Consider the following 25203-nt stretch of genomic DNA (forward strand, 5'->3'; position numbering starts at 1 on the left):
AGACAGACAGAACAATGTATACATAATAAATAAATAAATAAAATATTTTAAAAAATACCTGGTGTCAACCTCTGGCCTCTGTGTGTCCCTGCAGACACATGTGCACTCATGAACATGTACATACAAACATGCACAAAGCTTAAAAAAAAAGGACCAAATCAGGGAGTGATCAGAATTGTCTCTAAACCACCAAAAAGATCCAAGATCAAATCATAAGGTTATCTCTAGTCAGAAGCTTTCAAGTAAAGAACAAAGGTATACTACTTCCTTGAGAATTAACCCAAATGAGTCTGTCAATCACTTAGACAGGAATAGATCCCCCAGGAAACCATCTGCCCCAGATTTTAAGAAACAGTATAAAGTGGCTGGACAGTGGTGGTGTATGCCTTTAATCCCAGCACTCAGGAAGAAGAGGCAGATGGATCTCTGTGAGTTCAAGCCCAGCCTCGTCCACAGAATGACTTCCTAGATATGTTCAAAAGCTACAAAAAAAAAAAAAGTTCTAGTATGTCTTTATCACAACTACTGACTTTTTTGAGGTAGGAGGAAAGGAGAAAAGTCATTCTTGAAATATAACTCTCGTCTTGCTATTCTCTCTTTTTATAAATCTCTATTTATTAGTTATAGTGTTGTGTCTGCATGTATACCTGCACACCAGAAGAGGGCACCAGATCTCATTATAGACAGTTGTGAGTCACCATATAGTTGCTTGGAATTGAATTCAGGATCTCTGGAAGAGCAGTCAGACTCTTAACCTCTGAAACATCTCTCCAGTCCTCTCTTTAGTCTTATAGAGAGGAAGGACACTATATTTTTAATGACAAAACTTGAGGGGTTCTTTGTTGTTTTGCTCTTTTGTCTGTTTGGAGACCGGAGGATATTACCGTAGCCCAAGCTAGATACCCTAGAACTCTCTGTTTTTGTTTTTGTTTTCTCTGTGTAGCCTTGACTGTCCTGGAACTCATTCTGTAGACAAGGTTGGCTTCAAACTCCGCAGGCAGACCAACCCCCGGGATCGGTCCAAACATGATTCCGGTAAAGGAAAGCAACAGTAGCAGAACGAAAGCAACCGTAGCAGAACAGGGAGAGACTCACCAGTTGAAGCCATCTGGGAAGCCGGTGGTGGGAGTGGAAAAAGAACCCGGTTCAGGATATCCGAGCTATCTGTCTCTGACTCCTGAGTGCTGGGATTAGAGGTGTGCACCACCACAGCCTGGCTAATAATAATAAATTAAAAGAGAACATGGGGGTAACAGAATTGGCACTGTTTCTTCTTGTCTGATGCTAGGGATTAAGCCCAGGGCTTTGCCCGGGTAAGTAAGCACTCTGTCATAAGCTGTAATACTAGCACGTGGTCAGCACCTCTAAAGGCAGGTCCTATAATGAGAAGCCTCAATGCAGGAGCTCAGTAAAGACTTTGTAAAGATGATGATGATGCACATGGCTGGAGAAATGGCTCAGAGGTTAAGAGTACTCATTGCTCTTGCAGAGAACCAGGGTTATGGTCCAGCACCCACATGGTGGCTCACAACAATCTCTAACTCCAATTTCAGAGGATTTGATACCCTTTTCTGACCTCTACAGGCACCAGGTGCATGGCACAGATACATAAGTGTAGGTAAAACATTCATACACAGAAAATAATCTTTAAAAAACCCTAATGATTAGCAACCTCAGTTCATAGATGGGTTCTTGGCTTTTGATAAAGACCAAGAAGAATAACTGTGTTTTCACCCAGGGCTTTGCTTTGAAAAATGTAGGACATTCTTAGGCTGAAAGAGTAGCTCAGTTAGTAGTGCTTGGCCCAGCACCACGCTAAACAAGCATGGTGGCACATGCTTATAGTCACAGCACTTGGGAGGTGGAGGCAGGGAGATTAGAAGTTCAAGGCTGGGCTAGCAAAATGGCTCTCACTGGGTAGAAGTGCTTTCCTTGCAAGCCTCAGATGAATCTGAAACCCCAAAATTATTCTCCGACTTTGCACCTGTCCTCTCTCATGCACACACATGTGAAATAATTTTTATATTATGTATTAGTTCAAGGTCGTCTTCGCTACCTAACCAGTTTGAGTCCAACCTGAGCTACGTGAGACACTGAGTCACACAAAACAAAGACAAGCAAAGGACATTTACAACTTTTACTATAACTAGTGGCTAGACATTTCAACCTCAGGTTTCTTTACTTTAAAAATTATGTTTTTGCTGGGCAGTGGTGGTGCACTCCTTTAATTCCAGCACTCAGGAAACAGATGCAGATGGATGTCTGTGAGCGTGAGGCCACAGCCAGACTATATAAAGAAACTCTGTCTCAAAAAATCAAAACAAAAAAACCCCAAAATTATTTATATTATTATTTTTTTTAAAAAAATATTTATTTATTTATTATGTATACAATATTCTGTCTGTGTGTATGTCTGCAGGCCAGAGAGGGCACCAGACCTCATTCCAGATGGTTGTAAGCCACCATGTGGTTGCTGGGAATTGAACTCAGGACCTTTGGAAGAGCAGGCAATGCTCTTAACCACTGAGCCATCTCTCCAGCCCCCTATTTATATTATTATTATTTTACATGTATAGATGTTTTGCTTGAATGTCTGTATGTGCACCATATGCATGCCTGGAGCCTTCAGAGGCCCAAACAAGGAGGCAGAGGCAGGCAGATCTCTGCATGTTTGAGGCCAGCCTGGTCTGCAGAAGGAAGTCCAGTACAGCCAAGGTACACAGTGCAACCCTGTCTTGAAACAAACAAGACAAATAATTTTTAAATCATTACTGTGTGTGCATGTGCCGCAATGCAGGCGTGGAGTCAGAGGACAACCCTGTGGAGTCAGTTCTCCCCTTCCACCCCTACACGAGTTCCAGGTCTCGAACTCAGACATCAGAGTTGTACATCAAACATTCTGTCCCTAAGCCATCTTGCCAGCCAACTTCAGGTTTTCAATTAACAGCTGTGTTCAGTACCTTTATTTATTTTTTTCATTTTGTCTTATGCATGTGGGCTTTGCCTGCATGTACGTCTGCACTAGGTGTGTTCTGTGCTCACAAAGGCCAGAAGATGGCATCAGAACCCCTGGAAATGGTCAGTGGTCCTGCAGGTCCAGGAATATGCGACTCAAACCCAGGTCCTCTAGCAGTCAGTACTGCTAACCACTGAGCAATCACGCCAGTCCCCAGGGTTCACTCTCTTGGGGATAGCAACTAAAACTAGTCACCCTGGCCCCTGGCATCCACCCCGGCGCCCTGGCCTGGGAGTTGCATTGGTCGGAACTCCAATTCCCAATATGCCGGGGAGGTCAGGCTCACTCCCACAGGCTATTTAAGTGGGCACTCAGAGGAGGAACACGTGGTCCTGGGTTTTGTGTGCGCCCCCCCCCCCCCGTTTTCTGTGTCCCCTGCCGTGCTCTCGGCCACCCGGGAGTGCTTTATTTACTAAAAAAAATAAAATAAAATAAATAAATGGACATTTTAATTTGGTTTGATTTGACCTGGTTGGATTTCTTTGCTCAGGCGGAGTAGCTCGGCTTAGGATTTTTCCTGACAGTGCTAATCAAATGCTTCCCTAGAAGTTGGAAACTCAACCATGCCGCCGCAGTGTGCGGCACAAATTTAAGGATGCCCTATCCAGGTGTGCATACTTCAAGCTGTGCACAAGAGCTGACAGAGAAAGAACACGGGTACACTCAACAGTGCCTCAGGGCAAGATGGCGTCCGCTTCACGAAGAAGCCTGAGGAGAAACTTCGAGGCCGTCAGTGCGACCTCGCGCTCCGGGTACTCTTGGGCAAACTCGCGTACACTGGAGCACCCAATAAAGCCGACAGTTAGGTCCCAAACCCCGGTTCGCCACGCCCTTCGCACTTGCGCGCTAGAGCCTAGGTCGGGTGCCAAGGACGCAGGCGCAGGAGGCTCCTCCTTCTGCGCAACTGACGCAAGGAGACTGTAATCTTTTCGTAATTTACCCCGTGTGTCCTTGAGTCTTTCCAACCGCGAAGGGCCGGGGCTGTCTGAAGCACTGCCTGTGTGTTCCTCTTCCCCGTCTCCCTTCTCTCTGCTCCCGCAGCCGCGGAGGCCGTGTAGAGAGGACAGAACTTTTCAACAATCTTGTTGCGGGCCGTGCTCGCCGCGGGCTGCGATTTTGGGAGCAGCAACCGTTCAGTCTCTGCTCAGGCAACGCGCTCGGCGCCTCAGCGGAAGGGGGGGCCTTCGTGCTGCGGCCGTCAATTCCCGCCCCCCACCCCACGTGGTTGGAGGTTTTTAGAAGTGTGGCTGCCGCTGTGCTGCGCACCTCCGGACCTGTGCGGTGTTTGCTCTCTGCTCTCGCGTCCCCTCCGTCCAGCCGCCATGATAAGCGCCAGCAGAGCCGCGGCCGCGCGTCTCGTGGGCGCCTCAGCCTCCCGGAGTCTGGCGGGCGCCCGTCACCAGGTGAGGAAATGCCATGCCTTCTGGAAGGGGCTCCAGGCCCTGACTTGAGTGAGGTAGGTCTTGCCCTTTAAGGGTCAGACTCTAGGAGAAATCCGGAGCGGAGAAAGGTAACGGACCTTCGGTGGTCAGGGCTGCTGGCCTTGGTCAGGACTTTAGCCTCGAGCTCTGCTGAGTCACAATCCATGGCGTTCTGGAGTCGCACCCACTAATTCACGAGGTAGCGGTCCTCCCCACCTGACATGGGGCGCATTGGATGTACTTAGTCCCAGGCAGCGGGTGTGGTCTATCGGAAGGCAGAACTATGAGCTAGGCTCTGTTTCCTAAAGAGCCGAAGGACACTTCCAGCTCTGGTTTTTTTTGTTTGGTTTTTTTTTTTTTCTTGAAGCAGGTTGTCTTTGTAGACCTGACTGGCCAGGAACTGACCATGTAGACCTCATAGAGACCCGCCCGTCCTTGCCTCATCTGTGCTGAGATTGAAGGTGTGCACCACCCACCACACCTGGCTCCAACCTCGGAGACTTTTTTTTTAATGTCTTCGATTTACTTGTGGATTGTAATAGAACAGAAAAAGATTGTGGATCTTGGTCTGAAATAAGAGAAAGTACGTCTTTGAGACTGTAGCTCCCCAGAGTAGTTGTTGACAAGATCATTCATTGGAAGTGGCTCCAGTATCTTTTGGAGTGCAGGTATAATGAGGTTCAGGTGTGCGCAGCTGTGGGTTTGAGACAGGGTCTCACTATTTAGCCTTGGTTGTACCGGAACTTACCAAGACCAGACCTGCCTTTGGCTTTCAAGTGTTGGGGTTAAAGATGGTTGCCACCAGGCCTGGCGACTATGAAATAATTTTGAATTTTTTGCATAATGTCTTTTTAATCTGATCAGCAGCAGCAAAAGTTGTTCCCCCAACTCAGGGGAATTGGGGGGGTGGCAGGTCTGTCAGCTTCCGGGTTGTATTGACTTTGAGGGACACTAATTTATGGGCTTCTTGTTGGTAAAGAGCGGAGTTACTTCTAAGCATTCCACACTTAACGGGTCACAGCACGTTGTACCAGATCAATAATGTCAAAGTTGAGAACCCTCTGTTGCACTGTAATTCCTTTTTTCTTTTTTCTTTTCTTTTTTTTTTTTTTTTTTTTTTTTTTTTTTTTTGATTTTCGAGACAGGGTTTCTCCGTAGCTTTTGGTTCCTGTCCTGGAACTAGCTCTTCTAGACCAGGCTGGCCTCAAACTCACAGAGATCCGCCTGCCTCTGCCTTTTTTCTTTTTTTAATGCTAGTTTTTTTGTTTGTTTGTTTTGAGATTGTTCCTCTATATAGCTCTGGCTGTCCTGTAACTCATTGGTCCGCCTGCCTTCCGCCTCCCAAATGCTGGGATTAAAGAATTGCTCCACCCACACTTCTTGTCTAGTTTTCTGTTTTGTTTTTTCAATTTTTCTTTCTTTTTTTTTTTTTTTTTTTTGTAATTTAAGACTATTGGTTTTGGGGTTTTTTGTTTTTGTTTTTCGACACAGGGTTTCTCTGTAGCTTTGGAGCCTGTCCTGGAACTAGCTCTTGTAGACCAGGCTGGTCTCGAACTCACAGAGATCCGCCTGCCTCTGTCTCCCGAGTGCTGGGATTAAAGGCGTGCGCCACCACCGCCGGCTAGAATTTTTTTATAGTTTAAGACAATTTGCTTATTTTTACCTGACAGTCCGGAAAACTTGTAGATGTGTGGTAGACATGTAGATCTTTTTCCTTATACATACTAAGTACTTTTCTTCTGTTTTTTATACAGGCTACTACTTAATTCTAAAGGTTGTATGTGTTTCTCGGTAATAATTGGAAAAAGTCCAAGTGTACTTGTGTAGTTGACGGATGATGCAATTTTTCCCCCCTCAGGATGGCTGGAATGGTGTTAGTCATGAAGCTTTTAGATTTGTTTCAAGAAGAGATTATGCGTAAGTATAACTTTAGTTTCTTTGGGAGAAAACACATATTAATTGAACACCTGGGCTGTGATCTATACATTTAAATAAATAATTTTCCCTCTGTAACTTTATACTTGTAGTTTATGAAATATGCTGCTTAACACCAACATAAAAGCAGTTATTATGTTGGAGACTGTTAAGATAACCATGGTGTTTTAAATTTCTTGCAGATCAGAGGCAATTAAGGGTGCAGTTGTTGGCATTGATCTGGGTACTACCAACTCCTGTGTGGCGGTTATGGAGGGCAAACAAGCAAAGGTGAGCAAGATTGGAAGCTGGGGTCACTTAGGTTTCCTGCCTGACCTTAGGTGCTTAGAAATACTGAACCGAGCCGGGCAAGGTGTAACACCTTTAGACAGTGGAATCTCAGAGTTTGAGCCCAGCCTGGGCTATAAATAGAACCCCTGTCTCAAAATGAGGGGAGGGGGAACATTGAATCAAGTTTGGTGCTGTGTTTTTCTATTGAGACAGTATATATATTAGGCTATTCTCAAATGCAGATTATTCAGCACTAACATTACAGGCATTAGCTATTACTCCAGACATGTGTGTTTCTGTTTTTGCTTTTTATGGTGTTTGTGTTTGGAGAAAGGGTTTCTCTGTAGCTTTGGAGCCTGTCCTGAAACTCTGTAGAGCAGGGTTGCCTAGAACTCACAGAGATCCGCCTATCTCTGCTTCCTGAGTGCTGGGGTTAAAGGCATGTGCCACCTTGCCTAATTTGCATTTTAAAACTGCTTTTATTTTCTCTTTTTTCTTTCTTTTTTTTTTTTGGACTTAGGAATTCACTTGGTATTGATAATTGAATACAACTTTACAGGATAGGATCTAAATGTGTTCTCTAGCAGTATGGGTGGTGATGCCATTAGAGGACTCGGAATGGCTTTCTCAGCTTGGAGTTCAGCAGGGTTCAAGGTGTCTGCTATGGAGAGGCTGTTAGAGCCTCCTCAGAATGCGCAGATCTTAAGAGCACCTGTAATTGTAGAGTTGTCTGTTCATTCTTGACCCTTCATGTTTTCTTTTCCCATGCCCTCATCTGAAACAACTCGGGCTATTTACAGGAGTCTGGCTTACTGGATACTAAGAGAAGTGAAGCCCTTCCTTAGTTCTTATGTATGCTGCTTATCCTCACCCCCCTATTTTCTGAAGCTTTAGCTTCCACGTGCATTTTGCATATTATTCATATTCAAGGTGGTATGATCATAGACTTCTCCATACATTTGAAATGATGCTGTGTAGCATTCCTAGCAGTAAACATGCCAACTTAGTGTTATCCTTTTAGCATTTGTTTTATGATTTGAGCTGTGATTGTATCTTAAATCAGAGCCACAAAGATGTTAGTGGTGACTAGTATCTTAATCATTATCTTTGGTAATTTTAGGTCCTGGAGAATGCTGAAGGTGCCAGAACTACGCCTTCTGTTGTTGCCTTTACAGCAGATGGAGAACGACTTGTTGGCATGCCAGCAAAGCGACAGGCTGTCACCAACCCAAACAACACCTTCTATGCTACTAAGCGTCTGATTGGGCGTCGCTATGATGACCCTGAAGTACAGAAAGACACGTGAGTAATAGCAAAAGCAACCGAGAGTGCTTTGCTCGAGGTCTCTTTTTCATTATTGTTCCTAAAAGAAATTCACATCTCTGCCAAAAGAGTAAACAGTTTTTAAAAGCCCATTTGTGCTTTCATAGACTAGGCTTTTTTTATTTAATAACATGACAGGTAATATGTTAAGATGCATTAAGGTTTTTGAGATATTCCTAAATGATGTTCCTCATCACTTGTGTAAGGCTGTTAAATGTCCTTACATTACATGCGCGCGCGCGTGTGTGTGTGTGTGTGTGTGTGTGTGTGTGTGTGTGTGTGTGTGTGTGTGTTTACAGCCCTTTCCCATTATTTTTATTTGTTTGAGACAGGGTTTCTTTGTGTAGCCCTGGCTCTCCTGGAAATCACACTGTAGACCAGACTGGCCTTGCCCCTGCCTCCTGAGTGCTGGGATTAAAGGCATGTACCAGTGCCTGGCTAAGCTTTTATTAACATTTTTGTTTGTGGGTGTATTCATCCTCACAAAATGGGAGGTCAGAGTCCAGTATGAGCCTTTATTTGTTAAGCCATCTCCTTATCCAGCTCTTTGGTTTGTCTCTTTGTCTGCTGTGCTTTCAAGACAGGTTTCTGTGTAGCTTGACTGCCCTAGAACTCATTCGGTAGACCAGGTTGCCCTCAAACTCAGAGATCTGCCTGCCTCTGGCTCCTGAGTGCTAAGGTCAAAAGCCTGTGCTATCCCTGCCCAAACAGGTTTTTGGGTTTTTTTGTTTGTTTTGTTTTGCCACAGTGTTTTTCTGTGTAACAGCCCTAACTGTCCTGGAACTAACTCTGTAGACCAGGCTGGCTCTTGAACTCAAAAAGTTGAACTGGAGTTAAAAGACAGTTTTGAGCTGCCATGTGGGTGCTGGGAATCGAACCTGGTTCCTCTAGAAGAGCAGCCAGTGCTCTTCACCACCGGTCTATCTCTCTCTCTGGTCTTCAATAGAAATTGCCTGTGACCAAATAATATTCTATTACATGAACATATTTTTTCGCAACTTTCAAATGGGCATTTGAATTAATTTCACTTTGTTGTTTTGAGTAATGCTATCCTAATTATTTGTTTTTACTTTTGGTTTATTTGAGACAGGATCTCACTGTGTTGCTCTGGCTGTACTAGAACTCACTATGTAGACCAGGCTGACCTCAAATTCAGAGGTCTGTCAGCCACCTCTACCTAGCTCCTTTATTATATCATTTTTTTAATTGATTTTTATTGAGCTCTACATTTTTCTCTTGCTTTCTACCTGCCTCTCCACTCCCCCCTTCAACCCTCCCCCAAGGTCCCCATGCTCCCAATTTACTAAGGAGGTCTTTCTTGTCTTTTTCTACTTTCTTCTTCCCATGTAGATTAGATCTATATAAGTCTCTCTTAGTGTCCACATTGTTGTCTAAGTTCTCTGGGATTGTGATTTGTAGGCTGGTTTTCTTTGCTTTATGTTTAAAAACCACCTATGAGTGAGTACATGTGATAATTGTCTTTCTGTGTCTGGGTTACCTCACTCAAAATGTTTCCTGGCTCCATCCATTTTCCTGCAAAATTCGAGGTGTCATTTTTTTCTGCTATGTAGTACTTCATTGTGTAAATGTACCACATTTTCCTTATTCATTCTTTGGTTGAGGGGCATTCAGGTTGTTTCCAGGTTCTGGTTATGACAAACAAAGCTGTTATGAACATAGTTGAGCGTGTGTCCTTGTGGCACGATTGAGCATCCTTTGGATATATACCCAAAAGTGGTATTAGTGGGTCTTGAGGAAGGTTGTTTCCTAATTTTCTGAGAAATCGCAACACTGACATCCAAAGGGGTTGTACCAGCTTGCATTCCCACCAGCAATGCAGAAGTGTTCCCTTTTCCCCACAACCTCTCCAGCATAAGCTGTCATCAGTGTTTTTGATCTTGGCCATTCTTACAGGTATAAGATGGAATCTCAGAGTTGCTTTGATTTGCATTTCTCTGATGACTAAGGATATTGAGCATTTTCTTAAGTGTCTTTCAGCCATTTTAGATTCCTCTGTTGAGAGTTCTCTCTTTAGGTCTGTATTCCATTTTTTTTTTTATTGTATTATGTGATCTTTTGGTGTCCAATTTCTTGAGTTCTTTGTATATTTTGGAGATCAGACCTCTGTCTGATGTGGGGTTAGTGAAGATCTTTTTCCATTCTGTGGGCTGTCGTTTTGTCTTGTTAACTGTGTCCTTTGCTTTACAGAAACTTCACAGTTTCAGGAGGTCCCATTTATTGTTTCTCTCAGTGTCTATGCTGCTGGGGGTTATACTTAGGAAGTGGTCCCCAGTGCCAGTGCGTTCAAGTGTGTTTCCCACCTTCTCTTCTATAAGGTTCAGTGTGGCTGGCTTTATGACAATGTGAGGTCTTTGATCCATTTTGACTTGAGTTTTGTGCATGGTGATAGATATGGATCTATTTTCATTCTTCTACATGTTGCTATCCAGTTATGCCAGCACCACTTGTTAAATATGCTTTCTTTTTTCCATTTGATATTTTTTGCTTTGTCAAAAATCAGGTGTTCGAAGGTGTGTGGATTAATAACCGGGTCTTTGATTCGGTTCCATTGGTCCTCCTATCTGTTCTTAAGCCAATACCAGGCTGTTTTCAGTCCTGAAGCTCTGTAGTAGAGTTTGAAGTTAGATTGTGATGCCTCCAGAAGTTCTCTTATTGTACAGGATTGTTTTGGCTATCCTGGATTTTTTGCTTTTCCATATGAAGTTGAGTACTGTTCTTTCGAGGTTTTTGAAGAATTTTGCTGGGATTTTGATGGCAATGCATTGAATCTGTAGATTGCTTTTGGTAAGATTGCCGTTTTTACTATGTTAATTCTACCTACCCAGGAGCATGGGAGATCTTTCACTTTCCAATTTCTTTCTTCAAAGATTTAAAAGTTCTTGTCATACAAGTCTTCCACTTGTTTGGTTAGAAACTCCGAGATATTTTATGCTATTTGTGGCTATTGTGAAGGATGTTTTTTTCTGATTTCTTCCCCAGCCTTTTTATCATCTGTATACAGGAGGGCTACTGATTTTTTTTTATTCATTTATTTATTTATTTTTGATTTTTGAGACAGGGTTTCTCTGTAGCTTTTTTTGGTTGCTGTTCTGATGCTAGCTTTTGTAGACCAGGCTGGCCTTGAACTCACAGAGATCCACCTGCCTCTGCCTCCCAAGTGCTGGGATTAAAGGTGTGCGCCACCACCGCCCGTCTTAATTTTTTTGAGTTAATCTTTTATCCTGCTACATTACTGAAAGTGTTTATGAGTTGTAGAAGTTCCTTAGGAGAATTTTTGGGATTGCTTATGTAAACTATTATATAATCAGCAAACAGTGAGAGTTTGACTTCTTTTCCAATTTGTATCCCCTTGATCTCCTTTTGGTGTTTTATTGCTCTAGCTAGGACCTCAAGAACTATATTGAATAGATATGGAGAGAGTGGAAAACCTTGTCTTGTTCCTGATTTTAGTGGAATTGCTGCTTTGTCTCATTTTTGAGAACTATTAAGACAATTTTTGAAATGATTTCAAGTTATCAGGCTCACATTTTTACACGATAGTAATTATAGAGATTTTTAATAAACCTGTCTCCAGAAATTATCGTTTATTGGTCCATCTGTTTATTTTTATAATTTGAAATGGATAGATATATGATGACATAATTCTTTTTATTTTTCAGCAAAAATGTTCCCTTTAAGATTGTCCGTGCCTCTAATGGTGATGCCTGGGTTGAGGCTCATGGGAAACTCTACTCTCCTAGTCAGATAGGAGCATTTGTTTTGATGAAGATGAAAGAGACTGCGGGTGAGAAGATTTAGTTCATTCTGGGGAAATTGGAAGTGTTGGTGGTTCCTCTGAGTTTATAAACTCATGCCCTGTAGATTATGCTCTTTGCACAAGAAATGTAGGAACGGCAAAACTGTGCAGATGAAGTTTTTTTCACACTTCATCTGCAAGTTGAGTTTAATTTCCCTAATGATACAAGCTGGTGCCTTTTCAATAGGGGGCAGTGTAGTATTTGTTAAAATCTGGAAAGCTACACATTAAACTTAGAGTCTAAAGGTCAATTGATGTTGGTAAGTCTTGGCTGAAATGCTAAAGGTAATTTGGAATTTCTGGCCAGTACCACCTTGGCTGCTGAGCTACACAAAATTACTCCCTACATCTCCAAATAACTTTAATAGAGGAGGGGGGTTGGCTGCCTTGAGCTTCTGGTACTACTGTTACAGCCTCTGAAGGACTAACAGTGGTCAAGGTGATTTGTTTCTGAGAATAAATTTCATACTGGAGTTTACGTTATCTTCAGACTAATTTTGTGGCCAAGGCTGGTGTCAAACTTAGGGTCATCTTCCTGCCTCAGCTTTGGATGCCAAGATAACAAAAGGCATGAGCTGTGTAACCCAGGACAGCCTTAAACTCACCTTCCTCCTGCTACCTCCCTGGTGCTAGATTACTAGGGTATAATACAGTATTCAGTGTTTTTCTTATGTGGCCTGTCTGCAGGTTAAGCTGCAAAGGAGGTGAGTGTTCTCTGTTGCTCCACAAGAGGATTTGAGGAGGAATATTAGGCTTTGGTAGTAATTTTGATGCTTTTTTTTTTCCTGACATAGTGCCACAATTGAATTTTATTCTTTTCCAGAAAATTACTTGGGTCACACAGCAAAAAATGCTGTGATCACAGTCCCTGCTTATTTCAATGACTCACAGCGACAGGTAAGGTTAATTATATCTCCTATTTGCCTGGGGGAAGAGTTTCCAGAGTTAAAGGATGGAAAAATACATTTACTTTTACTTTCTCTAGGCCACTAAGGATGCTGGCCAGATATCTGGGCTAAATGTACTTAGAGTGATTAATGAACCTACAGCTGCTGCCCTGGCGTATGGTCTGGACAAATCCGAAGATAAAGTGTAAGTTTATAAAGCGTAGATACTCGTACCTGAATTATAGGTTTTTACACGATTTTTTTATTACATTTTCTAATTTTGTGCTGGTACTTATGTTGGAGGTATGTTTATGCTACGGTATGTATGTGGAGCTCAGAAGACAAAATGTGTGAGATGGCTTTTGTCTTTCTCAAAAATGGGTCTTGGATCAGTTTGTCTGGCTTGACAGCAAGTGCCCTCACCCTCAAAGGCCCTTAACGTTTTATTTTTTTTTAACTAAAAATTACTCATTTTCAATTATAAATGTGTTTGTGTATGGCTATATACACGATATTGCAGATACCTTCAGAGATGTCAGATTCCCCTAGAAATTAAATTACTGGTGGCTGTGAGCTACCTGATGTAGGTACTGGAAATCAAACTGGTCCTCTCTGCTTTAAAAGCTGCTGACTCGCTCTAACCCATACCCTCCTTGTCATTGACTATGTATGTGGTGGGGCATGTTCATAACAGTGTGCATGTGGAAGGACAGCATGGAGTTCATTCTCCTTTCGCATAGGTTCCTGGGGTTGCATCAGGCTTGGAGCCAAGGATCTTCACCAGATAAAAAGCTATCTTGCCAGTCCTCATGTTGTAAATTGTTTTGTTTTTATTTTGTCTTTGTTTTTCAAGACGGATTTTGCTGTGTAGCCCAGGCTGTCCTGGAACTTTCTCTGTACACCAAACTGGCGTCTAACTCAGATCCACCTGCCTCTGCTTCCTGAGTGCTGGGATCAAGGGTGTGTACTGTACCTGCTACACTTGTACTGTAAATTAACCTGAACTGTGAATCAAGTTATAACAACTATAAGATTTATCCTATATTTCCATTTCTTAGGGTTAAAAGGGTTGTGCTTAGAATGAAAATGTACTTCCTTTTTTCTCCCCAAATTTGTATATATAGTCTTTTTTTTCGTTGTTTCAAGACGATTTTTCTCTTTCCTTGGTACCCTGGACAATTTTTATTTTTGTTATTATGGGTATTGATAAATACTTTGGGAACCATGGTTTGTGTGATATGAATTTTGCTAGTCTCTCTTATATGTTACCAATGCCATATGTTAAGGCATGTTGGTTACTAGATTTCAAAATTAGTAAGTATTTCAGGAAGATAACTAAGTTAATCTTTGGTTATTGAATTCATTCCTTTGTAATAGGATTTGTTTCTTTGTTTTCCTTTCTAGCATTGCTGTGTATGATTTAGGTGGTGGAACCTTTGATGTTTCTATCCTGGAAATTCAGAAAGGAGTGTTTGAGGTGAAATCCACCAATGGGGATACTTTCTTGGGCGGTGAAGATTTTGACCAGGCTTTGTTACGTCACATTGTCAAGGAGTTCAAGAGGGAGGTTAGTTACCATTGTGGATTTAATGTGTAGGCTTCTTTGTAGGAGGTTCAGACTTTTTGTTCAAAATGCTCATTTGCTTTCTGAATAAATTTTTTGCACTAAAGTAATTACATTCAGGTTCATGGGTAGACTCAACCATTTTAGTTACATGTATATAGTACCTTAGATTGGGAACAAAAGACTTGTCCCCTAGCCCACAAATCCTCACAGTTTATATTTCTTTATAAAGGATGACCCTTTCATAAGCAGACAAAATAAATCTACATTGCCACTGCAGTTCCTCTATTAATTGTCTTATGAATCCTATTTTGTAGACAGGGGTTGATTTGACCAAAGACAACATGGCACTTCAGAGGGTTCGGGAAGCTGCTGAGAAGGCTAAGTGTGAACTCTCCTCATCTGTTCAGGTGAACATGAAGAAATCCAAGTTCTTTTGGTGGATATTTTTAGCCTAACCTTATTTGAATCATATATTCTAATTTACCTAATGTCAGTGTAGCCTGTTTACGGTTTTCTATTTGGTAAAAACCTTGAGCAAGCTGGGCAGTGCTGGCCACGCCTTTACTCCCAGCGCACTGGAAGTTCGAGGCCAGCCTAGTCTACAGAGCGAGTTCCAGGACAGGCTCCAAAGCTACTGAGAAAAACCCTGTCTGGCAAAAAGAACAAAAACCTTGAGCTGGGCAGGGGTGGTGCACTCCTATAATAATCTTAGCACTCAGGGAGGCCCAGGTAGACAGATCACTTTGAGTTCAAGGCTACCCTGGGCTACAAGAGCTAGTTAGAGGACAGTTAGGGCTGCGATACAGAGAAACAGTCTCAAAAAAGAAAGGAAAACAATACGACAATGATCAGTTTTCTTTTTAATGAATTAGGTAAATCTTTGCATGTGGATCTTTTGTTCACATGTATATACGTACTGTGTGTGTGCTTGGTCCTTGCAGAGGCCAGAACTCCCATGTTCTCTAGAAGACCTGCCAGTGCTCTCAAGCTTTCCAGCCCTGAGACAGATATTTTTTAAATTATCTATTATATGTGCACTGGTGTTTTTACCTGCATTTTTGTCTCAGGGTGTCAGATCCCCTGGACTAGAGTTACAAAAGCAGTATGGTGAATGATTAACCTTGAAAAAAATTAGAGTCTTCAATATACTATTTTGTGGATTATATGAATTGCTAGTTTTCTGCCTAATAAATTGGATCACCATTCTAGAAAGTGAGCTGTGGGAAAAATCTGCCCTTTGAGCAACAGATTTGCTCCAACTCTCTGTTCTGCACTTGTTTGTTGACCTCAGTTCTGGGAGGTAAAGCTTCCCTGTCTTAAGCAGGTGTAGACTAGTGTAAAATCTAGGTTACAGCCTCACCAGCGTGAAACTAGACCACTCTAAACCTGTGACTGCTTAAGATTCTTACATTCACAGCAACAAGTTATGGTAGCTGTTGGTTAAGTGGTTGTTGCTAACTAAGTTGCTGAAACCTGAATGCTGTATACAGTAATCTATTTTTGAGTTCGGCCTTAGTTCCCAAGCCTTCACTGTTGTAAGGGGCTGTGAGTAGTTAGTTACTATGTTGTCCGTACTCATGGGTGGTGATGCCATTCTCCCTGCTGAGTGACAGAACTTGTGTGACTTATTCATGTTTAAGGTTGTGGTTTAAGAGCCTGGGTTTGTCAGTAGAAAGAGAAATCTATAAGTCTCAGATTTGATACTGGGAGGGGAAACAGTTGTTTACATTTACATGGCTGTGTCTTACTGACGGACATTTTCTTTTCTAGCCTTTAGCACTTTAGCAAAGTATTTAGCCAAGTCAGTGTATAGTTATGATTTTAAGTCTGTAAAATAAATCCTTGGGAACATCTCAGAAGACTTAATAGTGTACTCTGAAAAGATGGATTTTACCTAGAATATTAACTCAGCCCTGTGGTGGTCTCCTACCACTCAGACTGGCCTTGAACTCACTACCTCTGAAGATGACTGTGAGTTCCTGAGGGCTTGGGCAGTGCCAACACAGCCAGTGTGCATCGCTCCTGCTTTTTCTAGTAAGAGCAGAGGTAACACTAGTTCCTGGAACTCAGTCTGGGTATGTTAAGAGGATATGTTCTTTTTGTTTCTTGTTTGACTTCGTCGTTCCTCACCCACCCCCCATACACAACATACCCCGTTTCTCTCTATAATAGTCCTGGCTGTCCTAGAACTTGCTTTGTAGACCAGGCTGGACTCAAACTATCAGATCTGCCTACCTCTGCCTCTTAAGAGCTGGGATTAAAGGTGTGCACTCCAATGGCCCTTCATGATTTCTGTCTTTGATTTTCATTTTTATATATGTGGAGAGGATGAGAGAAGGTGAATGTGAATACCAGTAAAAGAGATTTTAGTGTATTTACACTACATTGTAGGAATTTAGTAAGGCTGATTTTCTGTGCTTCCTAGGTTCTATCCTGGGGTATAGTCTTAACCTTAATTGGAGTCATAAAGATTAACTTATAGTGAAATATTTTCTGTGTAGACTGACATCAACTTGCCATATCTTACAATGGATGCTTCTGGACCCAAGCATTTAAATATGAAGGTAACTCGAGCTCAGTTTGAGGGCATCGTCGCAGACCTAGTCAAGAGAACTATTACTCCATGCCAGAAGGCGATGCAAGACGCAGAAGTCAGCAAGAGTGACATAGGAGAAGTGATTCTGGTTGGTGGCATGACGAGGATGCCCAAGGTATGGACTCATATCTTATGTGGGGGAAATCGATACATAATACAATTTAATTAAAAGATGCAAGAAAGGGTATCAGGGAGACTATTAAACCCATTCTTATAATGTTGTCAAGCCTTGATGGTGGTCATTCCCTAGGAGATGTCTTTTGGGCACTTCTTCCCAGCATAGTGGTTGGGACTACTTGCATTACTTCAACAAAGATTTGTGCAATGATGCATTTTATTAATCAACACATCATTCTGAAAACAGATGTGTAGATAAGTAATAACTGAGCACAGACTGTTGATGAATGTGCAGTTGTTCCTTGGAGGCTGGATAGAATTATCTTGGGTCCAAGTTAATGGTGGAATTACTGCTTTTGGTGGTGGTTTCTCTTGTTTTTTTGTTTTGTTTTTAATTGTACTGATTTTTATTGAGCTCTATGTTTTTCTTTCTCCACTCCCTGCCTCTCCCCACCCCTTTAACTCTCTCCCTGGTCCCCATTCTCCCAACTTACTCAGGAGATCTTGTCTTTTTCTATGTCCCCTGTAGATTAGGTCTATGTATGTCTCTCTTAGGGTCCTCATTGTTACTCTAGGTTCTCTGGGATTGTGATTTGTAGGCTGGTTTTCTTTGCTTTATGTTTAAAAACCACTTAAGAGTGAGTACATGTGATAACTGTCTTTCAAAATGATGTTTTCTAGTTCCATCCATTTGCCTGCAAAATTCAAGATGTCGTTATTTTTTTCTTTGTAGTACTCCATTGTGTAAATGTAGGTGGGTTGTGTTTATGGGAGATTTTGTTTCTCTGTTGCAACACTAGGATATTGGAAAATGAATCTAGAATAAAGTTGGACCCAGAACTCTGGTTAGAGAAGACATGTTGATATTAACAAATTATCCCAAGATGCTGTGTACTTTTGTTAGCTCTTAACAGGGTCAAAAACTATCCCACAGAATTGGTATTACTGCTTCCTTCAAATTGGCCTCTGATTAATTATTTAATAGTGTAGGCTGTATTTTATAGTCCCTTGCCTTATGCCTTCTCTTTCCAGTGATGAATGTCATCTGGAAGACAGATAATTGAAGCAAATGCTTCTAAATTAAGGGGACAAAGTGAGTTTTCACGTAAAGAAGAAGTCAGCATTGTTGGAGCTGAGTTCATCTGACTTGCAATCTGGGTGGCACCTTAGTGCTCTGTCTCAGTTCAACAGTGGCCCTGGGTGTTGGCTAACAGGTTCTTTGTCCTCCGCACATAGGTTCAGCAGACTGTGCAAGATATTTTTGGCAGAGCCCCAAGTAAAGCTGTGAATCCTGATGAGGCTGTAGCCATCGGAGCTGCCATTCAGGGAGGTGTGCTGGCTGGAGATGTCACAGATGTGCTGCTCCTGGATGTCACTCCCCTCTCTCTGGGTATTGAGACTCTGGGAGGTGTTTTTACTAAACTTATTAATAGGAACACCACAATTCCAACCAAAAAGAGCCAGGTAAGAGTTATCCTTCCTCACAGGTTTTAAGTTCTATGAGTGCATAACTGCAGCCACTTCATGAACTGTTTAAAACTTAATGTTTCTAAATCCACACCAGCTGACTGGGTGGTGAGATTACCATTTGTGTGTTTTGTTGCAGTTTCTGGAAAAGTTCTTAGATATCAGCTAGCAGTGATGATTAAGGGAAGGATAATGCAGTCTCCTAAAAGGGCTGTTGTCATTTGCCACTGAATTCTCTGTAGTCAGAAATAAAATAAAAAGTCTGGTTAGCAACATGGGACTAGGCTTGATTTCAGCGTGAATGATGGGGGCTGAGTTGTGTTTTACCAATCAGTGATATATGGGCGTGGCTTGGCAGGGTCTTAGGTGAAGTCACACTTCTTGTGCCTGGTTGGATTGTCGCAAAACTAGGGAAGTTGAGGCATGAATATTGAGAACGTGAGAACTGCGGACCATATAGTGTGACACTGTCTCAAATGGTTGTATTTCCAGACTCAAATCAGTCTTGAATTATTCTAGGATCTCTCTCTTTGGTATTTGTGCAGTGATGTATTTGTCAACACATCATTCTGAAAATATGTGATGACATCTCAAGACTGAGCACATGGTACATCGCCTATCTCTGGTCTTACTTCCTTGGACTGACAAGTTGTTATTTTATATTCTTATTTTGATGCCTTAAACTTCCAAGCTTAAAGCTTCATCTTGTCCAACATACTTGTCTAGCAGAAACAATAGCTGTTGTGTGCCATTTAATACTAACCCTGTCTTTGCAGAGATAAACCTTTGTTCTGAGAGTAATGTATGTTAGGAATCATCCAGTATTAGAATGTCATTGTCTCGTTAGCCTTTTTCTGTATAATGGGTGTAAGTTTAATCATCAAGTAAGGAAGTTTCCTTCTTACTAGGTATTTTCTACCGCTGCTGATGGACAAACTCAAGTAGAGATTAAAGTGTGTCAGGGAGAGCGAGAGATGGCTGGGGACAACAAACTTCTAGGACAGTTCACTTTGGTAAGTATTTCAAATCTGAGTATCATGTGTTTTGGTCCTATAGCTTACAAAGGTGACAGTAGTCTAACCTCTCCAAACTGCTTGCAAACAGGCATACTTTTACTTTATTAATACTTTATTAAGGTTTTATTGTATGGGTGTATCTCTATGTACCAAGGGCACTAAGGCCAGAAGAGGGTATTGGGTTCCCTGGATGGATTTACTACAGTTTTCTGCAATGTGGATGCTGGGAATTGAACCTGGGTCCTCAGGAAGAACTGCAAGGGCTCTTAACCGCTGAACCATCAGCCCAGCCCATATTGTGTTCCTTTTGAAAAACAGTTTTCATAGGTGAACTATGAAACTCAAAAATTCAGTACTTTTTGTGTTTTCAGATCTTTATTGAAAAGCCAGGGACATGTTCAGTTTCAGAAGCAGTGCTAACTCAGAAACTCAAAACCACTTGATGGTCACCGTTTTGGGTCAGCATTGCTACAGTGAAGAAGTCCTGATTTACTGAAAAAACTCTGGCCAACACGGCTATTATGGTTACGTATTTGCTCCTTGAAGCACTAAAATCTCAAGTTTGTGTACATTAGTGAAGATACCACTTGTTTTCGGGAGCACGTGGTAGATGGCCTGTTTGGAAATGGGAGCATCTGAGAGGAGCTGACTCTAGCTGTTTACTTTAGGTTGGAATTCCCCCAGCCCCTCGTGGAGTCCCTCAGATTGAAGTTACATTTGACATTGATGCCAATGGTATTGTACACGTTTCTGCCAAAGATAAAGGAACAGGACGTGAACAACAGAGTAAGTATTCAGGCTGTATGAATGAGGTATGATGCTGAGAACGTCGTCCAGCAGTAGAGTGCCTTCCAGCATATGTGATGCCCTGGGTTTGGTTACCATCAAAGGAAAAGTAAGGTGGCCATTATTAGGAACTACATACTCTGTTTCTATGCCTCTTCTCCCCTGGGGTGGTTGCTACCACACTGCCCCCTTTTCCAGGTATCAGATAGGGGTGCTTCACTTGCATGGTTTTTGTTTTTTTTCTCTTGGTTTTCTGAGACAGTGTCTTGAGGATTTAAGGTGTGCGCCACCACTGCCTGGCTTTGCATGTATTTCTTGTACCTCATGCATGTCCAATGCCCTGGAAAGGATTGCTGCCAGTCTTACTGAAGTGAATTTCTGGCTTGTTTTGAGACAGGGGTCTGACTTTGTATCCCTGATTGACCCAGAACTTGCTGCTCAGACCGTGCTAACCTCAAACAATGAGATCTGTATGCTTCTTCCTTCCAAATGCTGGCATAGATCTCTAAATTTTTTGTTAGGTTTTTGAGACAGGGTTTCTCTGTGTGTAGCCCTAGTTGTCCTGGAACTAGCTCTGTAGGCCAGGCTGGCCCCAAACTCAAGATTCATCTGCTTCTGCCTATTAAGTGCTAAGATTAAAGGTGTGTGCCACTACTACCTGGACAAATATCTGAATTTTCATAAGTTAACATTAGGAGGGGACAAACCAAGCCTGACCTTGTGGAATGCTGAAGTTTCACCAGGGAGGCAGGTCACTTGTTCTTTTTATACAACTCACTTACAAGACAATAACTAAAATCATAATTTGAATCATTCAGATTAGTTACTACAGAGGCAGCATTTGTTTATTGTGGAAGCTGAGTCTTATTTTGTAGCCGTGACTGACCTTAAGCTCAGAGTTGCCTGCTTCTTGAGTGTTGGGATTAAAAGTGTGCACCATGTAGTGTAATGTTATTTGTTAATACAGTGAAAGAAGAGAACTAAAGAGATTTTTTTTTAAACTAACTCTAGTTGTGATCCAGTCTTCTGGTGGATTAAGCAAAGATGACATTGAAAATATGGTTAAAAATGCAGAGAAGTATGCTGAGCAAGACCGGAGAAAGAAGGTGATTACTTCTGCTGAACGTGTTAAAGCTGACAGACTGGGCAGGTCACTGCTCTTAAGTTTCTCATCTTTATTGTTCCCTTTCATTAATTTATACTTTGTTTAATGTGAAATTACACCCTGTGGTCAGGACGATTTCCACAACCCTCCCATTTCTCAGCCTCCACTAGTACCTGGGACTAAGGGCACATACTGGGTTTAGGATGTTCTCTTAGTCTCCCCGCTATCAAAATTCCCACGCCACAAAAGCCAACTCTTTTCTCCGGGTCAACCCAAGTACTTCTGAGTACAGTCATTGTTGCTCTACTGTTAACAGTGTGGAAAGTAACTTATTGTATCACGTGATATAGAACTTAAGTCAGTTATGTTAAACTCATAATTTTTTTAAGGAACGCGTTGAAGCAGTTAATATGGCTGAAGGAATTATTCATGACACAGAAACCAAGATGGAAGAATTCAAGGATCAGTTACCTGCTGATGAGGTAAGTTATTAGAAAAAAAATCAAAGAGAATATTCGCTGATTCATTGAAGCTCATTTTTTATTGGGTTTGATAGTGATTGGTGTTTTTTAAAGCATGAATAAAGGGTAGAGGTGGGAAGGCAAAAAGAATGCTTGAAAATTCGCCTTTAATCCCAGCACTCGGGAGGCAGAGGCAGGCGGATCTCTGTGAGTTCCAGACCAGCCTGGTCTACAGAGCTAGTTCCAGGACAGGCTCCAAAGCCACAGAGAAACCCTGTCTCGAAAAACCAAAAAAGAAAAAAAAGAAAAGAAAAGAAATTTTGAATAGTGCACTACATATAAGAAAAGAACATTCTAGAAAAAGGGTTTGTTTTTTGCCTTTTACAGTGCAACAAACTAAAGGAAGAGATTTCCAAAATGAGAGAACTGCTTGCGCGGAAGGACAGTGAAACGGGAGAAAACATTAGACAGGCAGCATCTTCACTTCAGCAGGCATCACTGAAGCTCTTTGAGATGGCATATAAAAAGGTACAAGGGCCGGAGGGGTATTTGGTCGAGATTACTGGGAACAGAATGTTACAGGGAAAGACATAGGAAATAGCAATGGTTTACAAGGGCGGGTGGAAGGAATGATGAATACAATGTGAGTTATGTATGAAGGATGAGGTTAGACCTAACGTAAATCTCAGTGATCACAAATATTTTCTCAACAGATGGCATCTGAACGGGAAGGTTCTGGAAGTTCTGGTACTGGGGAACAGAAGGAAGACCAGAAGGAGGAGAAACAGTAACAGTGGCAAGGCATTGAGAGAAGAGGCCAGAAGGACAACATGAAGCTTGGGAGTAAAGGGACGTCCTGAGCAGAAAAGGGTCAAACTTCAGTCTTTTTACTGTGTTTTTGCAGTAACCCATATAATTTCCTTAATAAATATATGTAGTGAAAATTAGCAAACTCATTTTAACGGGTGGTAATTCAGAAGTAGACCATTCTGTCACTAGCCGGTTAGTTTCAGCCACGTGTAAAGGGGTGGGGTGGGACTGTATACCAATCATTATTAAGCTATATCTGGTTTGTGCTGAAGGGGCCATGTTTTCAAAGTGTGAAACCCATTTCACATGCAGTAGTCTTGTCATGGACCTTGGATTGTATGTAGATCTTTGTTGGCCAAGAGAACTGCTATAAAGAACGGTCTATTTGTATATGAGGCGATCCCTCAACAGGCCTTGCAAGACTAAGCTACCTGTGCCATGCATGGTTTGTTGGTACAGAAGCTAAGCCAGTGTAAGCCAGGTGTTAGCCATGGCTTCCAGAGATGCAGGATAGTGATGAAGTCTTTCGTGGTCCTAAGCCATACTTTCCAAGCTACCCTCTTGGTTGGCCTATATCTGGCACTATATCCTTGGTGATCATTCTTTTCATCCATTTTGGAGGTTTTTTTAAAAAAATAAAATTCTAAAAACTTCTTGATCTCCTTTGTGAATGGCATTAGTTTCAGGAAGAAATGACAATGACTTTCTAACACTGGCTAAGTTTGGACACATTAAAGATACAGGAGGAATGATAAAAATACTGGCAGAAGCACACTAAGGAAGCCAGGCAGGGCTACATAGTGAGACTCTCAAAAGTACTGGCTGGCATAAACAAATCTAAAGAAAAAAAAAAACAAACACTCAACTACTTCCTAGGCAGATGAGGAATCTTTAGTTTCCTCTGTTCTATTTACAACTTTAAAATCTTCAAGTCTCTTAAGCAGTCATGGAACAGGGCACATAATAGCACCGTGGAACACTTTTCATACAGATTTGATTAACGTCTTGTTACCTTGCAGTCCACACCTGACACTTAACCCTAAGTATTTCAGCATCCACTTTACACGATTCCCACAATTACCAAGGTCAGGAATATTAGCACTGAAATAACATTTTAATATATAATTCATATTAAAACCGTCAAGTATCTTGCTCACAGCTGAAATCCCAGCACTTAGGAGGCTGAGGCTCGGGGATTCTCCAAGTTTGGAGATAGCATAGATGACAGTGAGACCAGTTTTCTGTCTTGAAAGCAGTAAAGCAATCCCTTTGATCAGAGCACAGGACCACATCAGTCCTCAAGTAAAGTTTGTACTGAAGTCCTGGTTGGCTGGGAATTCGCTCTGTAGAACAGGCTGGGCTCGAATTTATAGAGATCCACCTGTCTCTGCTCCTGAGTGCTGGGACTGAAGGCGTGTGACACTATCGCCTGGCTTACTGGACATTTTAAATTATTCAAGACAGGGTCTCACACAATCCAGGCTGCCTTAAGCTTACTCTGCAGCTTGGGAAGCCCTTGAACTGAAGATCCTCCTGCCTCATTCTTTGAAGAATAGGAACTTTAACTGTGTATCATTGTCCTACCCTCCTCTTGCTTTTGTTTGCTTGTTTAAGATGGGAGTCTTATGTTCCCCTCCCTACCCAACTCAGCTGACCACCTCAGTACCAGAGCAGCTGTGACTGGCTGTACTCTAGCCAGAACCACAGGCATGCACCACTCAGCCAGTTTTCTTTTTCCCCAGCAACAGTGATGCAGTTCAAATTGAGAATTTTGCTCATGTTAGACAAGTATTCTTCCACTGAGGTATATCCCAGTTCCAAGCAAAATTTATTATGGGGCTCTGGTTGGGGCAGGGGAAAAAAAAAGGCCCCAAAACATTTAATCCTAGCAAGGGTTGCAGATACAGGACATAAAGCAGGTGGTGGAGCGTTTCCCAGCATCCTCAAAGACAGGGTAATAGGCAGGCATTTCACTAACATTCAACCTCGGTGGCCAAAGGTTTTTTCCATGCTGGGTACCGTATGTCCAGTCCTGACACCACCGGGAGTTAGTATTAGATCCCACAAGTTCAGCATCTGTAGGTCTACTTTGGATGCCTAGTAAGAGTTCCACGCTGAACCTGACAAATGGGACCTTTTTCTGGGTTTGACAACTTGCTAGAGTGGCTCACAGAACACGAGGACACACACCTTATCCATTCCAGAGGATAGTACAAAAGATACAGAATAACAGCCTAATGAGGGTCTAGGAGGGTCCTGAGCTCGGGGCTTGTGTCTCTTGTTCTTGCTGCTACTACACATGAGCCTACCCGCTTTCCAAATGCTATGTTTGGCTTAAAAAGTTCCTGGATCACCTCTCCCCCCTGTGGCTGCAGCACACTGTCAGTTTTATAGCTCCTCAAATATATTAGACTACTACTTTACTCAACCTCCACGCTTTATTTCAGAATTAGATTCCTTGTCATATACTCTCATATCCGTCGATTATTTTAATACACAAAATATAAAGATCGGCTGGGTTTACTGGTTCACACCTGTAACCCCATCATTCGGAAGGCTGAGGCAGGAGTGTTGCCTGTACTTTTGAGGCCAACAAACAAAGTTATAAA

The 25203-nt window shown here is 42.1% G+C and overlaps 1 protein-coding gene and 2 non-coding genes across 3 annotated transcripts; all 3 read left to right on the forward strand.

The window, feature by feature from the left end:
* The first annotated feature begins 3936 nt into the window (after positions 1-3936).
* On the forward strand, positions 3937-23247 carry Hspa9 (heat shock protein family A (Hsp70) member 9). Its single transcript, XM_075968976.1, has 17 exons — positions 3937-4419; positions 6296-6354; positions 6555-6642; positions 7763-7944; positions 11646-11770; positions 12606-12679; positions 12768-12874; positions 14074-14236; positions 14551-14643; positions 16738-16947; positions 18186-18413; positions 19325-19429; positions 20101-20218; positions 21230-21324; positions 21713-21805; positions 22172-22312; positions 22498-23247. Exons 1-17 carry the CDS (start codon positions 4339-4341, stop codon positions 22573-22575), a joined length of 2040 nt encoding a protein of 679 aa, XP_075825091.1. The 5' UTR covers positions 3937-4338; the 3' UTR covers positions 22576-23247.
* LOC142849107 (small nucleolar RNA SNORD63) lies at positions 17152-17224 on the forward strand. Its single transcript, XR_012910511.1, has one exon. It is a non-coding gene; the product is annotated as a small nucleolar RNA SNORD63 (small nucleolar RNA).
* On the forward strand, positions 18956-19021 carry LOC142849108 (small nucleolar RNA SNORD63). Its single transcript, XR_012910512.1, has one exon. It is a non-coding gene; the product is annotated as a small nucleolar RNA SNORD63 (small nucleolar RNA).
* Positions 23248-25203: the final 1956 nt, after the last annotated feature.

This window comes from Microtus pennsylvanicus, chromosome 4 (assembly GCF_037038515.1).
Source record: "Microtus pennsylvanicus isolate mMicPen1 chromosome 4, mMicPen1.hap1, whole genome shotgun sequence".
Classification (NCBI taxonomy): domain Eukaryota; kingdom Metazoa; phylum Chordata; class Mammalia; order Rodentia; family Cricetidae; genus Microtus; species Microtus pennsylvanicus.